Source organism: Zootoca vivipara, chromosome 16 (assembly GCF_963506605.1).
Source record: "Zootoca vivipara chromosome 16, rZooViv1.1, whole genome shotgun sequence".
Taxonomy (NCBI): domain Eukaryota; kingdom Metazoa; phylum Chordata; class Lepidosauria; order Squamata; family Lacertidae; genus Zootoca; species Zootoca vivipara.
In genome coordinates, this window is record NC_083291.1 from 37,336,765 (window position 1) to 37,356,442 (window position 19,678).

At 50.2% G+C, this 19,678-nt stretch overlaps 1 protein-coding gene across 1 annotated transcript in view; it reads left to right on the top strand.

Moving 5' to 3' along the window:
• The window catches only part of LOC118097954 (membrane-associated guanylate kinase, WW and PDZ domain-containing protein 3-like), a 36,232-nt gene extending 16,839 nt beyond the window's left edge, over positions 1-19,393 (top strand). Inside the window, exons 6-10 of the mRNA XM_035141276.2 lie at positions 8,159-8,308; positions 8,601-8,683; positions 10,454-10,597; positions 11,369-11,507; positions 14,989-19,393. Coding sequence (XP_034997167.2) covers positions 8,159-8,308; positions 8,601-8,683; positions 10,454-10,597; positions 11,369-11,507; positions 14,989-15,491 — 1,019 coding nt within the window. The 3' untranslated portion in view covers positions 15,492-19,393. The remainder of the gene's footprint in view (positions 1-8,158; positions 8,309-8,600; positions 8,684-10,453; positions 10,598-11,368; positions 11,508-14,988) is intronic.
• Positions 19,394-19,678: the final 285 nt, after the last annotated feature.

The following is a 19,678-nucleotide window of genomic DNA, read 5'->3' on the forward strand; positions in this document are numbered from 1 at the left end:
CTAGATGGCGATGGTGAGCCTTGTGAAAAATTCAATGTATTTTTTAAAACGCTTTTAGAAAAAAAGCATTTTCAGAACAGTTTTTATGTATGAATCCACCTAAAAAGAAGCGATTCCACCTAAAAAGGAGGACGCAGACAAGCAGAGCCACTCTCTGGGGTGACTGTAAGTAAGAAGTAAGACTGTAAGTAAGAAGGCAAGCAGGTGGGGGGCTTGCTGAGGGCGGACACATGTTGGTGGGACCCCATTCACCATAATGGACCTATCTCTGCTGAGGAATATTTTGCGCCTACCACTGCCCCCCCCACCATTCCAAATTGTGCACTAAGTCTGCTTCAAATGGGTTCTGCATACAGTATTTGAGTGACATGTTTTGATGTGCTATTCATTGAAATAATTGCTTTAATGCAGAATCAGAAAAATGGCTTGTTTGCTCTTTTATCTTTATTTTTTTAACAAATTCCTCGTGGTGGTTCGCAACATGCCAAGAGCAAAGGCGAACCTAGGGGAGTGTGACCGGTTTGGGTGTATCGGGTGCAGAGCTTCTGGGCTGGGGCACCACAACTATGACATCCAGCAGAAGGCAAGAGGCAGGGGGGCTCTGGATTTTGGTGTCAGGCAGGGTGCCACTTGAAATTTGAGATGCCGAGGTCCGCTGCTGCCAAGGGACACAGAAAAACACAAGATCGCAAAATCCCACGTCAAATTCAGCTGCTTAAAGGCAGCATGCTAAAGAAATTTAAATAACCTAAAAGCAGCCCAACCACATCACCTCAAATTGAAATCCTCTATCTTCACTCTCTCTTGTTTCAAAGGCCAGCTGAAATAAAAAGGTACCCCCCTCTGAATCAGACTGAAAGTTAAAACACAGCAAGTCTTTGGGAGGGAGTGCCATTCAGAGCAGCCTGTGCTGCAAAGGGCCTTCTCCTTGTTGCCATCGTTCTAGTTGGATAGAAAGGGGGGTTAAAGCAGGGTCCCATCCCCATCTAGAAGATATTGTACAGTGATCGATGGTAAAAGGCTGAACACAGGCCCGGCTCTAGGTGTAGCCCCGGTGGCGCAGGGCGCCAGGGCGCTGGACCGGCAGGCGGGGGCGCCGGTGCGATCTCCACGCCTCAGCGCCAGGGCGCCCGACCTGCTTGAGACGGCCCTGGCTGAACAGAAAATGGTGGCACCCAGCAACCTGAAAATATTGCTATGCACTGAATGCTATGCACTGTGGTCTAAACCACAGAGCCTAGGGCTTGCCGATCAGAAGGTTGGCGGTTCGAATCCCCACGATGGGGTGAGCTCCCATTGCTTGGTCCCAGCTCTTGCCCACCTAGCAGTTCAAAAGCATGTCAAAGTGCAAGTAGATAAATAGGTACCACTCCGGTGAGAAGGTAAAATAGCAATTCCGTGCACTGCTCTGGGTTCGCCAAAAGTGGCTTAGTTATGCTGGCCACATGACCCGGAAAAACTGTCTGCGGACAAATGCTCAGCCAGTAAAGCAAGATGAGCACCGCAACCCCAGAGTCATTCGCAACTGGACTTAAACTGTCCTTTATGCACTGAATAGAATCCCTATTCAGTGGAAACTTCCAAGCTCCCATTTGATTTGTGGGTCAGCAGACACAGCCTGTGCCTTTCCAAATTTCCCTGCTATTCAGTTTCAGAAAGCTGAACAGCTACGGTGTCAGATGCTATGGATTATGTGGACTGTTCATACTCCCTTTCTTTAGATCTTCCTGAGCACTTAAGGATCATGCCCCTCATCGAAGCTACATCATACATTGCATTGGAAGCCTAGCAGGGCTATGTAGGTATTTCAGGCTTTTAAGGATGCCTATAGAAAGGGAAGGGTCAGAGTTCAGTGGTAGAGAATTCGCTTTACCTGCAGAAGCTGCCAGGTTCAATCCCGGCTGTCTCCAGGTCTGAAACCCTGGAGCTGCTGCCAATCAGTGTAGACAATACTGACACAGTATGAGGCAGCGGCTTCCTGCACTCCTATAAAGGAGCTGCTTACGTGAACATATGGATAAGGCCCAAGAAATAAAATTTATTAGCTAATTTATTCCAAATTGGACAGTGCAAAGAGTCACCCACAAAGCAGAATATGAAGCTTCTCCTGAACAAAAGTGTGTGGAAGTGATCTCTCACTTGCCAACGTTGACACCAATATATAACTACAACTTGCCACAGATTTTAAAACTGGTGTCACTTTCCAGAGTGTTTGGGTGCACGCACCTGACAAATACATTTTTGTCTTCCGTCCCAGTGGAATAAAGGCAGAGTTCTCTCCTCCTCCACAGTTCTTGATGGGGAAATGGCAGCTTCCGCTGCTTTTGACGAAGCACCTGTCTCTCACACTGCCTTGTGCTTGGGGAAACTGGCTCAGGAAATGTTGTAAGCGGCGTAACCAGGAACTCTCATTGTGCACACAGAGAACAAAATGTCCCTCGTGGCTCTGAACAGGTTAAGCTTCAGCCGCCCCACCCCCAAAAGCCCTTGGGTTATCAGGCAAAGCCTTGTGCGGAGAAATTCCTGGGAAGGGGGCAGAGGAGAAGGGTGGGGAAGGGTTGCTGGAAAAGCAGGAGCAGCCTTGGGGTGGGGAAGGGTGGCAGTGGATTTTAACCCACTCCCCACTCTCCCCCCGGACCTTGCTGCTTCCCTTCTGCATCTACCCTGAAAATGCTTGAGCAAGTCCAAACCTTCCTGCGCCACATCCAGGACTTAAAGCGTAAATACCGAACTCCTGCTGCAAGCCACTTTCTGCTTTGTAGTCGAAGGACGGGAGGGAAGTAGTTTTACCTTGTAGAAAGTGTGGGGGGATGCGCTGCGCAGTGGGGAGAGGAATACTTAAAAGTGATTTAGTCTCTCCTGCCAAAGGGGGGAAAGGGGGCTCTTATAAGAGTGAGACCGGGATGTTGGGGGAGGACTTGTGGTTTGTTGTGCGGGAGAGGAAGGAAGGAATTGGGCAGGTTTGGGTGGTTACATATTGTTCAAATTGCAAATGTGTGTGTATGGGTGATGTTTATCTGTAAACGAAAGGGAGTCACGACTTCAGCCTTGCGAAAGTCCTTTGGTCTTTCTAGTTCAGGCAAGTCAACTAATTTTCTTTTTTTGGGGGGGGGGGTAAAGCTGAAGAGCCAGTGAGGGTGTTATGTGAATCCACCTAAGAATGGAGGATATGCTAGAGTAGAGGCCAGATGAGACTGAAAGCTTTCTTGAGAGGGGAGTTGTGGGCAGGGTGCCCATGGCATTTCTGACTTCTATCATTAAAGCGACATTGTTTAGCAGAACACGGCTTTGATGTGAGCTTGGGTCTCGTCCACTTTCTGTTGGCAAAGTTCGTCAGCATCACCTGTTGTGTAGATGAGAAAGCAGCCGGAACCATCCTGGAGAATCCCTTTAGTGTTTAAAGGTTGTATGAAGTTTGTGCTGAAGACAAGAGAGAGAGAGGCTGTGTCTTAGGTTGTGTGTGTATGTGCATACACTTAAGTGAATTAAGGACACAAAACCAATGGATTTGAGTTACAAGAAAGGAGATATATCAGGTACAGTGGAACCTCGGTTTATGAACACCTCAGTTTACGAATTTTCAGTTTACGAACGCCGCAGACCCACCTGGAACGGATTAATTCACTTTCCATTACTTTCAATGGGAAAGTTCGCTTCAGTTTATGAATGCTTCAGTTTATGAACAGACTTCTGGAACCAATTGTGTTCATAAACCGAGGTAACCACTGTATATCTTTCTGAAAGTAAGAGCTGTTTGACAGTGGAATTGTCTCCCTCAAGAGGTGGGGGACTCTCTTTCCTTGGTGGTTTTTAAGCAGAGGTTGAAAGGCTTTAGCTGAGATTTCTGTATTGCAGGGGGTTGGACTAGATGACCGCCAGGGTCCCTTCCAACTCTGCAACTCTTCAGTTCTATGATTCCATGACATAAGTGTGTCCGCTTGTGAGAGAGCCCCAGCACTGAGTTAAGTTTTCTGGTTCTGGCAAGTAAATATTGATTAGAACAACACCCAGGCTAGGGTATGTGGAAAGGGGAAGCACATTTTTGGAACATGCTTGTTTTTGTTTCAAAGGCAGGTCTTGTTCCCAGTATTTTGGGGAGAGAAGAACTACAGGTATGTTCACCTTTCCCCATACTCCACATCCTGTGTGCTCCCACTGCCTGTTTTTGAAGCCACACACTCATGATGTGAACCACAGTCCATACTAATCCTGTAGTTCCTTGGAAAACACAGCTTTTTAATGCTCTTTTCCCAAAACTAGTTTCCACTGGACTGGAAAACCTAATCCACATTCATATTGTACTTAAGAATGGCAGGTACGCTTAGTCTACTCTGAGTGGGCAATTTAAGAAAAGAAATAATATTTTTTTTTGTTCCCAAAACACATTTTAACTTTTATCTCCCTATAAAATAGTATTCCAGCTAACCTGATTTTTTTCACTTTCCCCCAACCTGCTCTCCCAGGAACTGGACAAGACTGGAGGAAAAGCCTTGTCACTCACCTTCTTTCCACCCCTTTCCCTGCACGGTTGTGGCTGTCATCCCCAGGAGGAGGGGGGGGGCTTTGACCCTTCAAGGACATGCATGCGTAACCTTGCTGGTGCACACAGTATTGCGCAGATTTTTTAAAAAAGGGGAAAAAAGTGTTCAGGCATCAGTGAAGCTGCCAAGTCCCTCTCCTGTTCCTGCCAGTTTCAATGGAGAACAGAGAGTCTGATTGCATCTGGGTCAAGTCACAAGGCAGGGGAGACCAGCACCCAGAACAGACAGAGAATCTTCTTCCACACAAGCTCAAGGGGATAAAAAAAAAATCTTTCAGTAGCACCTTAAAGACCAACTAAGTTTTTATTTTGGTATGAGCTTTCGTGTGCATGCACACTTCTTCAGATACACTGAAACAGAATCAACCAGACCTACCATCTCAGGACTCAGTGTATGCCATCAAATGCCAACAGTGCCCTTCAGCTCTCTATATTGGACAAACAGGCCAAACCCTACGCCAAAGGATAAATGGACATAAATCTGACATCAGGAACCACAAGACAGAGAAACCAGTAGGAGAACACTTCAATCTCCCAGGACATTCTATACAAGATCTCAAAACAGCTGTTTTATTACAGAAAAATTTCAGAAACATACAAGAAAGAGAAATTGCTGAATTGGGACTCATTACCAAGCTTAAAACCACGGAGCCACCTGGGATGAACAGAGACATCGGATTCTTATCTCATTATGCATGATCTAGCTTTCTTTTGTGCCTCAGCCCTTGCTTTTCCCCCCGCAGGACCAATTGCAGTCATCAGCAGTCGTTAACAGACATCAACAGGTTCACCACTCCTATCAGCCCATCACCCATTCCCACCCCCCACCCCCCCACCCTCTGAATATACATAAGGGTCTGGTTGATTCTGTTTCAGTGTATCTGACGAAGTGTGCATGCACACGAAAGCTCATACCAAAATAAAAACTTAGTTGGTCTTTAAGGTGCTACTGAAGGAATTTTTTTTATTTTGCTTCGACTCAGACCAACACGGCTACCTACCTGTAACAAGCTCAAGGGGATGTAAAGATATTTAAAGTGAGAAAAGTACGATCTGTGAGCTTTGGTGATGCAAGGGAAGATTCCCGAGTGATAATTGAGGTGATTCAAAAATCCATGTATGATTAGCAGCTTTGGGTGAGAAAATTTCTTGGCGGACTAAGACCAGTGTTATTGGGCGGACGCAGTGCAATGCTAAACTATGGAACTCGCTGCCACAAGAGGCAGCGATGGCCACCAACTGGAATGTCTTTAAAATAGGCAGGCTCTTGAAGGAGAGGGCTATCGAAGGCTACTAGCCATGCGAGCTGTATTCTGCCTCCCCTGCCAGAAGCATGATGCCTCTTTATACTACCGTAGTTACTGGGGGGCCGTCCCGTCGGATAAGTGGTCTTGCTTCTAAAGAATTTATTAAGTGAATTCCCTCTCAAACTCCCAGTCTTGCACTCAACTCATGTGGCCATAATCCGAGGGACAGCTGGGTCATAGCTGTGTTTCTTGGTGAAGGAGGCTCTTTTCTCAAGGCAGTCGTTATTCAGCTGGTGATTTAGCGCTCACTGCTGCTTTGCAGCCTAACCCAAAGTAGGCCCATTGGCGCACCCCACAATTGCCTAACCTTGACTCCTATAGGTTCAGTTGAGGGTCACAAGCAAGAGACTCCAGCCAGGAGATAGAAGCAAAACAGCGGCCTGTAGGCATGATCTTTAGTGTTGCAACAAGACGTTTCCGAGCACAGTTCAAAGTGTTTGTGCTGACCTTTAAAGCCCTAAATGGCCTCCATCCAGTATACCTGAAGGAGCGTCTCCACCCCCATCGTTCTGCCCGGACACTGCGGTCCAGCGCCGAGGGCCTTCTGGCGGTTCCCTCGTTGTGAGAAGCCAAGTTGCAGGGAACCAGGCAGAGGGCCTTCTTGGTGGTGGCGCCCGCCCTGTGGAAAGCCCTCCTATCAGATGTCAAAGAGAAAAACAGCTACCAGATTTTTAGAAGACACCTGAAGGCAGCCCTGTTTAGGGAGGCTTTTAATGTTTAATAGATTATTTTATTTCATTTTTCTGTTGGAAGCCGCCCAGAGTGGCTGGGGAAACCCAGCCAGATGGGCGGGGTATAAATAAATTATTATTATTATTATTATTATTATTATTATTATTATTATTATTATTCCCACTACCATAGAGACGAAGCAACCAGAAGCCCTGAGCAATTGTTACATCCGTATTTTAAAGTTTCCCATAATACACCCCAGGATGCATCATCTAGACATCATAGATACCGTGTTTCTCATATTTTAAGGCATCCCTACAAAATAAGGCATGGCAGGATTTTCCTGAGGTGGAAAAATATAAGGCATACCTCGAAAATAAGCCGTACCGGGTGGTGGAAGAAGGTCTGTGGCAAAGAAGGGTTGCTGCTGCCGCGTTAACCCCCGAGACCTGGCTGCAGCCTCAGCGCGCAGCGCGTGCAGCCCCAGAACCCGGCTGTAGCCTTTGCGCGCGGACACCCGGGACCCGGCTGCAGCCTCAGCGCGCAGCGCGCGCAGCCCCAGTACCCGGCTGCAGCCTCTGCCTGCCGCGCGCGCAGCCCCAGGACCCGGCTGCAGCCTCTGCCTGCCGCGCGCGCAGCCCCAGGACCCGGCTGCAGCCTCTGCCTGCCGCGCGCGCAGCCCCAGGACCCGGCTGCAGCCTCTGCCTGCCGCGCGCGCAGCCCCAGGACCCGGCTGCAGCCTCTGCCTGCCGCGCACGCAGCCCCAGGACCCGGCTGCAGCCTCTGCCTGCCGCGCGCGAAGACCCAGGACCCGGCTGCAGCCTCTGCCTGCCGCGCGCGAAGACCCGGTGGGAGCAGGTCTGTCGTCTGCACAGATACCGGTACCGGTACTTATTTTTTAATTAAGACATCCCTTGAAAATAAGCCATGCTGTGTTTTTTTCAGGAAAAAATTAATATAAGACATGACTTATAATGTGAGAAACACGGTATGTGACAGAAAAGGTGTGGCCTCAGGTAGAGCTTGAGATCCAGGCATGCCCCTATCACTCAAATATAGACTTTCACACATACCTGAGTCAAGTCAAATACACCCCTTTGTCTTGTCTGGTCTTCATCCCACTATGGGGTGGGTAGGCACTGTGATTGAGGTGGTTGTGATTGAGATGGTCAGACACTCTTGGGGCAGGATACCACCTGCCACGACGCCTTGGGAAGGCCCTGCTGATGTGGGGATTATGGTGGGCTCACTAACCTCCCCTTAGACATCGTTTCCCTGGGTCCCAAATGCCATTGGAACTGAGAAGATCGATACAACGATGTGATTTCTTATGAATTTCTACGAGTTTTCCCATTGAGCCAGTACATAGATACATTTATCGGTGAATTGCTACATTTGGTAATGTGCAGCGAGACTCTTTGTCTTTGCCTCATGCTGTGGAGAGGCAAGGTTCGTGGGAGGAGGTTTCTCACACACCCCTTCCAATTTCCTCCTGGTAACAGCCACACCAGCAGTGCGGTGGCTGAAGAATGAGTCCCCAATGGGGCTAATGGTGTCTCCCAGTTCTGAAAAGTCCAAGTACTGCTCTTCTCAAGAGTAGGAGCCTGCACCTTGACCCATCTGCTCTCTCTCCTCCCAGCCAGCTCCCTGTTGCCCCATCCAGAAGAGGGTCCCTCTCATCAGGAAGATGGCGGGCTCTTAGCACGGCTATCCCACGGCGATGTCGGGGGCATCTTCCGGCAGGCGGGGAGCCGGGTGCGAATGAGGGTCCGGAACCGCAAGGACGTGGGTATGTAAGCAATTGCAGCGGGTGTTTGGGGGAGGGGGTGGTGAGGGGCATAAAGTGAGCCTAGGAAAGGTGAGGAAGGATAGAAAATGGGGGTTGGTTGGAGCATTGCAGAAGCTGGAGGCCTGAGGGAGGAGGAAGGGCAGGCGCTGGGGGAAGGAAGGAAGGAAGGAAGGAAGGAAGGAAGGAAGGAAGGAAGGAAGGAAGGAAGGAAGGAAGGAAGGAAGGAAGGAAGGAGAGAAAGGGCGTTGGAGACTATCTCCTCCTCATGCTGACTCTTTCGATTCACTTCCAGGAGTTTCCAGCGATTTGAACACAGCTGATATTGATGTAGGTGAATGTCCCCGGAGCCCCGCCTACCGCCTCCCCCAGCCCCAGGTATTGATGGTCCTGGGAATGGGTAGCTGGGGACCCTGGATGGGGAAGGGGCTGTCTGGGTGCTAGATTTGAAAGGTGGTCAGAGGTGGGGGGGGATGGAACTAGAGCGAAGGGTGAGTCAGGGCTGGCTGGCAAGTCTATGCCCCAGGCAAGGACTGGCCCTGCACCCCTTTTTCCGATTCCACCCTCAAGGCTCTGCACTTACTTCCCTCCCCACTCTAAGGCCTGCTGGCCTCTGCCACTCAGTTTCTTGTGTCTACAATGACCTGTGGGCTCCATTGTCTTTGCCCACTCCACTGTTGCTGCCTGCGAGAGATCCAGGATTGGTGGAGCCAGACAGACTTCACTTTGTATAGGGGAAAGGCAGACCTATAAGGTGGTTGTTGGGAAACAGGGGGGAGAGAAATGAGTAAAGGGTGTCACTCAGTCAAGGAGCACGTGCCTCCTGGCAGTAGTTATAATAACCACAAATTAATATAATAAGGATGGGGCAGGTCAGATAAACAGAAGTACAGTGATACCGCGGTTTAAGTACTCAATTGGTTCCGGGGAGCCATTTGCTCCCCGAAAAGTACTTAATCCGAGTGCCTCTTCCACGCATGCGGGAAGCGCCGATAGAGCGCTTCTGCGCATGCGTGAACCGCGCAGATCGCTTCTGCGCATGCGCGTGCCACGGAACCCCATGCGCCACGGAACCCGGAAGTAAAATTCTAGTTTGGATTAGGTTTAGTTCATGATGCTGGATGTCACTATAATTCAGGTTCAGTTCTGAGCCAAGTGGGAAAGTACCAAAAGGCACCCTGCCTTGACATTGGCACCTCACAGATAACTGCACTGGTGACTTGCAGGTGTGAATGTACAATTGCGAACCTGGAGGCACCTTCCATCACCTCCTGCATTCATGTGTGAACAGGCCCTTTAAATAGTTTTGAAAACGAACTGGGGAACAGTGGTACCTCGACATCCGAACGACTCAACTTCCGAAGTCAACAAACCCGGAAGTCTTTTCGCCCCACGCGCGTTCTGCGCCTGCGCAGAAGCGGCGCGCGCAGTCGGCGCATGCGCAGAAGCGAAAAATCACGCTTCGCGCATGCGCAAAACGGGCATTTCGACAACCGAAGACTTTGACTTACGAAGAGCGCCGCGGAATGGATTGCCTTCGTAAGTCGAGGTACCACTGTATTCACACCTGTTGCCCATGCTAACCAAGTGGGAAAAGTCATCATCTAGGGCAGTATTCCTCTTTGAGTATCAGATGAGGGGAGGCAACAAGAAGGGGGATGACTACCACCGTCATACCCTCCTTGTGAGCATAGGCGCCAACTCTATGGGGCTCAGGACACCTTGGCTCTCCCCCCCCCCCAGTATGTGGGGATGGGGCTGAGCCTCCCCTAATCTTGAGGGGCTGGGCTGCGATGGCGGAAAGCCCGGTCGGGACTCCCCACAGTGGCAGAGGGCCCAACCAGGCCTTCCAACACACAATGAGTCCTCCAATGTCAGCAGTAACTTGGCACATACACCTGTGAGCTCTCAAAAGCACCCGTGGCTGCTCCAGTTGGAAACAGATTGCTTTACTACAGGGATGGGGAAGCTGTGTCCCTGCAGATGTTGCTTAGCTGCAGCTCCCACCAGCTGGGGCTGATGGACTCTAACAACATCTGGAGAGCCACAGCTTCCCTGCCCTTGCTGTAGTGTACCTAATAGCCTGAGCCAATAACTCGGGGCAATCCTTATACCTGCCTTTGTGGTTTCTCGCTCTCTGCTCTTCAGGAGACTGGCCAATATTCTGTGGAGCTGCTACGAGGACCCAGCGGTTTTGGCTTCAGTTTGAGAGGCGGAAGTGAATATAACATGGACATCTATGTCTTGGCCCTCATGGAGGGCGGACCAGCCCAGCAGTGTGGCAAGATTCAGGTATGTGATGCGGTTTGGGAACACCCAGTACTGCGGTGACGCTGGCGCTGGGCAAGTGCGAACCTGGCTGGTTTCTTGAATGGGAAACCACTTGAAGAGCCTCACCTGGGAAGATGTGATCTGTGAGTCAGGAGGTGGCCAGTTCAAATTTTACCATCGTCCATGAACTTGCTAAGTACTCTTAAGCAAGACACTGATCCTCAACACACATTTGTTTCCATAGATTATCCATAGATAATTATACTGGCCTACCAGACACGCTTTAAAAAGAATACACAAGAATAATGCATGTGGAACATTCTGAACTAACTCTCAAAAAGTGTTACTTTAATGCCACACACTATGATTATCAGGTTCCCCTGAATGGGCACCAATATGTGTGTGTTCTGCCTGGAGCTGTGCATATTCTATTTTCAGCATATTCTACCTTCAGAATTACAATTATTATTACTATTATTATTATTATTACATATTATTATTATTATTATTCCTCGCCCATCTGGCTGGGCAGCATACAGCACACAGAAAATAGTAAAACATTAGACATTAAAAAATTCCCGCTACAGGGCTGCCTTCAGGTGTCTTCTAAAAGTCAGATAGTTGTTTATTTCCTTGACATCTGATGGGAGGGCGTTCCACAGGGCGGGCGCCACTACCGAGAAGGCCCTTAACCATGCCTATCCAATGTGTGGAAACACATTGTGAAATCTCCAGAACAAAGCAAAACCCAGCCAGCTCTTGGCAGTGATAGTGAGTTTTACACCGTGGCAGGTGAGCGACCAGCTGGTAGAGATCAACGGAGAGCCCACGGCAGGAATGACGCATGCTCAAGCTGTGGAGCACATCCGCAACGGGGGGAGCCGGATACGCCTGGTGCTGAAGAGGGGCAACGGGTTCGTTCCCGATTATGGTACGTCCACAGACCTGGTCCTTTCTGCCTGTCCCGTCCCTCTCTTCCTCCACAGTACAGATAGTCAGCCTCAAGCCAACCCCGCGGTTAATGCAGCACATGAGAAATGATCGCAGGGAATATGGGATGGCCCAGGTGGAAATTTCAGGTGGGAATAGTCTGGCCCGTTTCCCCTGCCCCACCAGCACCTCTTCCCCTGACCCCTAAGGGAGAGGAGGAAAACCAGGGTTAGCTTCTCTGTTGCAAGATAGGGGGCATAACCCAGGGTGATAGGCCTTGTAATGGACTTCTCCCAGTTTCTTTAAAAAAGTATTTGCTGCTTTTCTGAGCAAAGCCTGTCCAAAGGGGCTTACAACAATAAAAAGTATACATACTAAGGACAAAACAGATTTTCAAAACTCCCCACCTTTTCTCTTTGGAGGGTGTCTGCAGAGAGGCAGGTTCTGGGTCTGCAATATTCACCCCCTCTCCTCTTCTTTTTTCTTTCCTGCCCTGCCGTCCTCCGTCCGTCTGACCCACCATACACCACCCTGACCCACCCATGGTGTTGTCTGACTCCCCCCCCCCGTTCTCTGCCTAATCTGTGCCAACCTCACCTTAACCTTTTCTGGTCTGCTTTGCCTTCCTGGTCTGTGATGGCTCCATCCCCCTATTCCCGGTCTGTGCTGGCCTTGTAACTTCCCTGTCACTTCCTCTCTCCCCCCAAGTCTCCATCTGTCTCCGCCCCACAGGGCAGCCGCTGGCCAGTCTGGCTCTCTGCGTGACCAACTCCCCGCGGGGGGAGCCCTGCTTCTGCCTCGTGGGACGGGTCGAACATAAATGGTGGGTGTCCAGCCCCCAGTCGGACCAGCAGAACCACTCAGCCCAGTCCCTTTCTCTCCCATAGTCTCCCAGGGAATCATCCTCAAACAACAAGACCAACAAGAACTCTGCAGCAGGTGGAGCCACTTCTCCTTCTTCCCCTGACTTCCCACCATCACATTAGAACCCTTCCCTAGTCTCCCTGCTCCTGTTTCCCCAGCGTCACCCCAACAGACCCCCCCCCCAAGCCAAGGCTGTGTGTATTCTGCAGTTCTGCACAAGTACAGAAAAGAAGCAGAATTTTGGGATGAGCTGCATAGTGCAGCCACTTCAGACTCCCGGGGCTGAAGACGGACGTACCCTTTTCGTAGCAAGGGGGGCACATGTGCATTCTGTTGAAACATACTTCCATTCTGCAGGGCTGGGTGCTAAAATAGCAGAAGCCAGCCACGAGCAGCACAGCTTGGTTGCTGGTTGTAATGTCACAGAGCCAATCACTTGTTAAATTGCAAGTCTTGGCTGAGTGACACATTATAATTTCTCTTTTAAGAGCAAATTTCTTACCCCTGGGGTTTTGAAGACTGTCTTTAAAGCATGCTAAAAAAAAAAAACCTTAAGAGGCAGATACTTCTATGCCAGGCATCCCCAAACTTTGGCCCTCCAGATGTTTTGGACTACAATTCCCATCATCCCTGACCACTGGTCCTGTTAGCTAGGGATCATGGGAGTTGTAGGCCAAAACATCTGGAGGGCCGCAGTTTGGGGATGCCTGTTCTATGCCCTGCATAGGCCATTGTCATTGACTAGTAGAAGCAGAATAAATTATGCAATCTAAATATTCACGCTTGCATAATTCAGCTTTCACGGTGCAGAATTGTGATTTATTTTTTTGTGTGCCCTGCCCATAGCTACCATTGCCTCTGGTTGCCTCCCCCATTTTCCATTTCTCACTGATTTGTCTGGAATTCCTCCTCCACATTTTAGCACATTGTGAAACATTATAGACCTGTATATGTAATACTGGATTCCTTCCCAAACCTCTTTCCAACTCCAACTTGCTGCACCCACCTAGCTCCTCCCCCCCCCTCTAGAAGCCTCCCTCCAGCCCAGCTAGGACATACACAAACCGCCCAAGTGCCATGTTGCCAAGCTGGCCCGGGGTGGTACCCCAAGGCAGAAGGGAAGCTTGGATAGGATCCTTGCTCTCTAGAAGCCCAAAGGGCAGGAAAGCAGCCTGGGAGATGTGAGGATGCTGCCCAGGGGTCCTTGGAGGGAAGCCACAACAGCTGGACCACTTTAAACTGGTGGGGCAGAGAGGCCTTTTCGGTGAAAAACATTCCAGAGGCAAAGTTCCCATACAGAGCCTAGATCCAATCTGGTGGCCTCAAGGAGCAGTAGACTGAAGAAACCCAAGGGAGCTCTCAGGGATATCCAAGAAAACAACAGAGCTCCCCCCCTCCAAAAAATAAAGCAGCCTTCACCAGTCTTGAGTCCCCATTTGTTGTTAGACTACAAGCCCCATCATCCCCAGCCAGCGTGGCCCCATGGTCAGGGGTGATGGGAGGTGTAGTGCAACAATACCTGGGGACCAAAGGTCAAGGAAGGCTGCCCTAAGGTTTCAGAGATGAGGGATCATATCAGAGTATCCTGAGGGATGTGGATTCCTGGGCAGAATTGGACGCTGGAGCTCCACATCGTGGCTGCAAGGCAGGCTTCCTCAATCTTGGCTCTCCAGATGTTTTGAGACTACATTTCCCATCATCCCTGACCACTGGTCCCACTAGCTAGGGATCATGGGAGCATACCTGCCAAGTTGCTGTCAGAGAAATAAGGGACTGGGCCGGAAATAGCAGACCGGAAGTAGCGCTGCCGCCATTTTGGAACTGGGCGGAGCATGCTCAGAAGTGACTTTTGATGCTGCTTTGCCCAGTTCCAAAATGGCCGCCATGCCAGAAGTCGCACTGCAGCCATTTTGGAACTGGGCAGAGCAGCATCAAAAGTCGCTTCTGAGCATGCTCCGCCCAGTTCCAAAATGGCCGCCGTGCCAGAATAAACCGGGGAAAAACAAAAAAATCCGTTTTTTCAGCTAGGAACAGCTGGAAAAACGGGGATTTCCCGGGGAAAACGGGAGACTTGGCAGCTATGCCTGGGAGTTGTAGGCAAAAAACATCGGGAGGAAGCCTGCTCCAAGGAGTATTTTTAAAATACAGCTGGTGATTATTTTAGGTATCGGAGAGGCAGCCACATTAAACATTCTGTCCTGTCTCCACCCCACCAGGATCTGCCTGCCCTGGCACTACCTGCCTGGCCTTGCCCAGAATGCCAGCATTTTGAAATCAAACCTGGGCAACTTTACCCCCAAGGCAGGGTGTAGCTTGGGATGAGAATTTTTTTCTTTCGTTTCCTTTCTTTTTCAAAACAAAACCAAAAACCCACCCACTCCGTGCAGCCCACCTTGCCTTCTACCAGGCATAAGCAAACTCGGCCCTCCAGATGTTTTGGGACTACAACTCCCATCATCCCTGACCACTGGTCCTGTTAGCTAGGGATGATGGGAGTTGTAGTCCCAAAACATCAGGAGGGCCGACTTTGCCTATGCCTGCCTTATATACCGAGGAAGGATGTCTTCAGGGTCTAATCTCTCCTGTTCTGCCCACCCCTCTTGTTTTTCTCCCCCCAGACCGTGAGTACAGTCAGAGCCCTGCCAGGTTGCAGCAGGCGCCGGAGACCGAGGACAAAGCCAGGCACCGGCACCGGAGAGCAAACCCCCCTGGGGGTCCCCAGTATCTGGGTCAGCCCCCCTGTGACGGGGGCAGCCGGGAGGCATCGCCCAGCAACAAGCAGCGGCAGCAGCTCCAGCTCCCCAAAGCCCGCCAGTCTAGCTGGCCGCACCGCAGCTCCGCCAAGGCTCCAGGGGAGGAAGACGAAGATGGAGAAGGGGGCTGGAGGCCCTTGCGGGAGCAAGGGAAGGGCGTGGAGGGAGGGGGGGACAGCTGCAAGCTCCTCTCCCCCAGGCCGAGCAGGAAGCTGCGCTCAGACCTGGTCCCTGGTCCCTGGCTCGTGCCCAGCAAGGAGCGCCTGTCCCGGGCTCTGTGGGGCGTCTGCATGGGCCAGGGGGAGGAAGAAGAGCAGAAGGGTGACTCGGGGAGAGGGAAAAGCATGGAGGTGAAGAGGCGCAGCTAAACCCAGCACTCTTTGCGGCTCCGCAACGCAGCCGTGTCGGGAACTACTCAGTGCCTGGGGCAATGGCCCTGTCCACCCCCATCCGGACTATGCAATATGATTTTCTTTATTTTCCTTTCCTTTGCCCGCTCCCCATATTCGTACTATGCAATGGCAGCTTCTGTCTTGCGCTCCCTGGCCCCCATTCCCCATCCATACTATGCAATGATTAAACACAAACACAAGCCTCCTTCCCCACCTTCCTTGGGGATTCTGCAAGGCAACCTTCTGTTTTGCTGCTGCTTCCACCGCTCCCAAGGACTGCGGTGGTAACATCCCTTATGCAACCTCCTGCCCTGGGTGGACTATAACCTATTGCAGTGCTACTGAAACTGTGTTGCGAAGATCCCAGGGGGGGCTAGGAGAAGTTTTATCCAGGGAGAAGATCCATAATGGCAGACAGAAAATGGGCTTGCCTGCTGTTGCCCACCCTGCAATGCCTAGCGCCAGAGGAGGGGTGGGGGCCATGTCCCAGGGCATTGGTGGGGACCCTGCAGCCTAATATGGTCAGCCAGGCCTTAGAGGTTGGCCTGCCAGGCTGTGCTGAGTGAACCACACACCCCTTTACCACACCTGACATCATATATATGATGTCAGGCACAGGAAACTTCAAACTATGGCTTACAGTGACAGAAGAAAGCACCAGGTTTTTAAAAGGTCACCTTTTGCCTGCAAAGGCAGGAATCGGAAGTGCGCGTAGGTTACACTCCATATTCTTCCTTTGTGGCCCCTGATCAAAATTAGTCTACTTGCAATGGCATGCTTTCGAACTGCTAGGTTCGAACTGGCAATGGGAGCTCACCCCGTCACGGGGATTTGAACCGCTGACCTTCCGATCAGCAAGTCCAAGAGGCTCAGTGGTTTAGACCACAGCGCCACCCGCGTCCCTTCAAAATTAAGATTACCAGACGTCAGGTGACTGACAGCAGGGTGGAGCTGGCCACTGTCAACGTGGCTGATGGAGGGGGCGTGCCACCTCTGGATCACCTGACACCAGGTGACTGACAGGTGGCTGCTGCGACTGGCCCTCCATCCCCATCCATTTTCCTGCTGCTGTTCTAGGGTTTGCTCTCAATTTGCACAATGCAATGACTGCATCCAACGGGTGTCACTAGTACTTGGCACAAACTGAAGGTGCAACACTGCCATCAACAAGCCCAGAACGTTCTGTGGGAGGCACACTGGAAGTCTGTCAGCAGTTAGTTAATGGGAAAGGGTTCCCCTGAGACTTGATCGTTTGAAAACCGCTGGCCCAATGTTCCATTCACAAAATCCATTGAGACTCGGTAGCAGTGAGAGTGTTGGGGAGCCCAGGGTTCGAATCTCTGGGTGACCTTGGGCAACTCATTATCTTTCAACCTAACCTGTCACTCAGGCTTGCTGTGAGGATAAAATAGCAGAGGATAAAATAGCAGGTATGGTGCTTTGAGCTCCTAGGGTACACCAAATTGCAACAGATCAACGAACAAACCCATTCCACACTGACTCATCTACTAAGGAACCCCTAAGCCCCCTTTTTTTTTGTTTTTTGAAAAGCCCACATGTTTCAGAGGATTCTGTAGAATTACTTTAGACCAGGGCATGCAGTCAGTTACCGCACACAAGCAGAGCACATTTCTGGAACATGCTCAATACTCCTCCCTTGCAGGGAAGTTGAAAATTGGTTGGAGTGGGCAATTCAGGGGGAGCCTCTTCTGCCATGACCGATCTTCTCCCAGAAGACTCACGTGCTTCTGAGGGAACCTCTGGAGCATGATTTGAAAACCACCGTTCTAGTGTCCCTTATCACATCACTTCCCAAGACCGTGCAGTGTGGTCCGTGCCATTCTGCTGCTGAACCACCTCCCCTTCGCTGCCCCTTAGCACAGTTCATTCTCCTCCTCCCCTCAGGCTGTGCAGTCATCCACCAGCCTCACGGACCTTTCCACTCCACTGGTGCCTCAAGCCCCCCCACAAGTGCATGGGCTGGTGATCCCTGCCCAGCCGCTCAGAATGCAATGGTACTCTTCACTCTGCTAGTGCCAACCACAGCGTGCATGAGAGCCCTCATGTGCTAAAACGCAGACTTCGCATGCCATACGGGATGCCTGTGGCTCAGAAGAGCCATGTATTTCTGTGCCATGTGCACACCCCAGACATGCCACCACCCGATGCTACGAAAACGAGTATAATATATAGATTCTTGTTAATTTGCGAAGGAGAATGTGTTGTCCCGGGGGCAAGTTGTTTCAGCTTCTTCTAATCAATCATGGGCACCGTTTGCTCCCACCTGTGAGCATTGTTTGGCCTCCTGTGTTGAAAAGGCACAGCAAACATGGGGTTGTTGTGTTGGTGAAGGATTGCGGGGTAAAGAAGTGAGACAGCACACTCCTAATGTTTTTTTTTTAAAAAAATTGTGGTTTCACATTGCATCTCCTGTTTAGCTCTCAGTTCCTTCTCTGATAATATATCTGCGCAGACACTTTGCAGCATATCCGGAGGTGGTGCTGGCACAATCCTGGGGCACACAGGCAAAAATTGTGTGCCTTGTGTCACCATCCTTTGTCTGGGGAGGGCGGGGGGAAGGTCATACGCATTGCATGCTGTATGCAAAACATGAACTGACATGAAATGTGCATGTCTCCAAAGGGTGCATTTGGATAAACTCTGGGCAGGGCTTCGGCTTTATACAACTGCGGGGTCAGGGATTCACATAAATGGGCACATGTAAGACAAACCCATGGGGATATGCATGTCCAAGGCCATGGCGCACCTAAGAAGCCCAGCCCCATTGCATTCAGGAGGCCTTCAGAGGCCCGGCAGTCAAGCTTGAAACCCACCGTGCAAAGCCCCAGAAGCTATCTTATCATGCAATACTACCACCCACACAATGGGAAAAGGTGCTGGGTCACAATTCTTCCTGGAGGCTGCATCAAAGTATCCTCCTGGTGCATTTATAGGAGTGGGTCATCTCAGAGGTGAGAAGGAAAGGCTCGCTTCACATGCTCAGAAGCATTCTGCAGTCCCAACCCATAGTTTTAAGCAATGCATGACATGGGAGTCTAAGGCTCTATGACCTGCCCTGGTTGAAACCCCACTTAACAAGGACTGAAGTTGATTCTTCTACTGTTACAGATGCGGAAATAGCTGGCTTTTGGCTAACCTGATACAAGAGGGGCCAGGGCTCCTGCGCTTTGAATGATTGTGCAGGTGCCATTTGGGTGGAGGTGGGAATGTCAGTGACACAAGAAATTGCTTTAGATATGTCTGGCAGTGCAGTTATGCCATAGGAAATGTTCTTTTTTAAAAATAAATAAAAAAATCTATAAATTAAAAGATTCTGATTTTGTTTTAAAACTGCTTTTGATTTATTGTCTTTGCTTCCTCAAACTGCATAATCCATGATCGAGGTTCTGAAACCTTTTTAGGGATGGAAAAATCACTGCTTAGGCCTGGTAAACTCCCTGAATGAATCAAGAGCGATAAGAAATTCCCCAATCCAGCTTCAGTCCTGTGTAACAACAACAGTGAAACAGCGAACAGTTTTTATGTTATTATGTTTTAATATACTGTATGTTGGAAGCTGCCCAGAGTGACTGGGGAAACCCAGTCAGATGGGCAGGGTATAAATAATAAGATTATTATTATGGAATAGGACATCCCTATTTTCCTTGGAGAAATGTTGGAGGGTATGTAACTAGGCTTTGGGAAAGCGGTGGGAGGACTCTAGGACCCTGTCATCTCCTTAGAATTATAGAGTTGGAAGAGACCACAAGGGCCGTCCAGTCCAACCCCCTGCTAAGCAGGAAACACCATCAAAGCATTCCTGACAGATGGCTGTCAAGCCTCTGCTTAAAGACCTCCAAAGAAGGAGACTCCACCACACTCCTTGGCAGCAAATTCCATGGTCGAACAGTTCTTACTGCCAGGAAGTTCTTCCTAATGTTTAGGTGGAATCTTCTTTCTTGTAGTTTGAATCCATTGCTCCGTGTCCGCTTCTCTGGAGCAGCAGAAAACAACCTTTCTCCCTCCTCTATATGGCATCCTTTAATATATTTGAACATGGCTATCATATCACCCCTTAACCTTCTCTTCTCTAGGCTAAGCATGCCCAGCTCCTTAAGCCATTCCTCATAAGGCATCATTTCCAGGCCTTTGACTATTTTGGT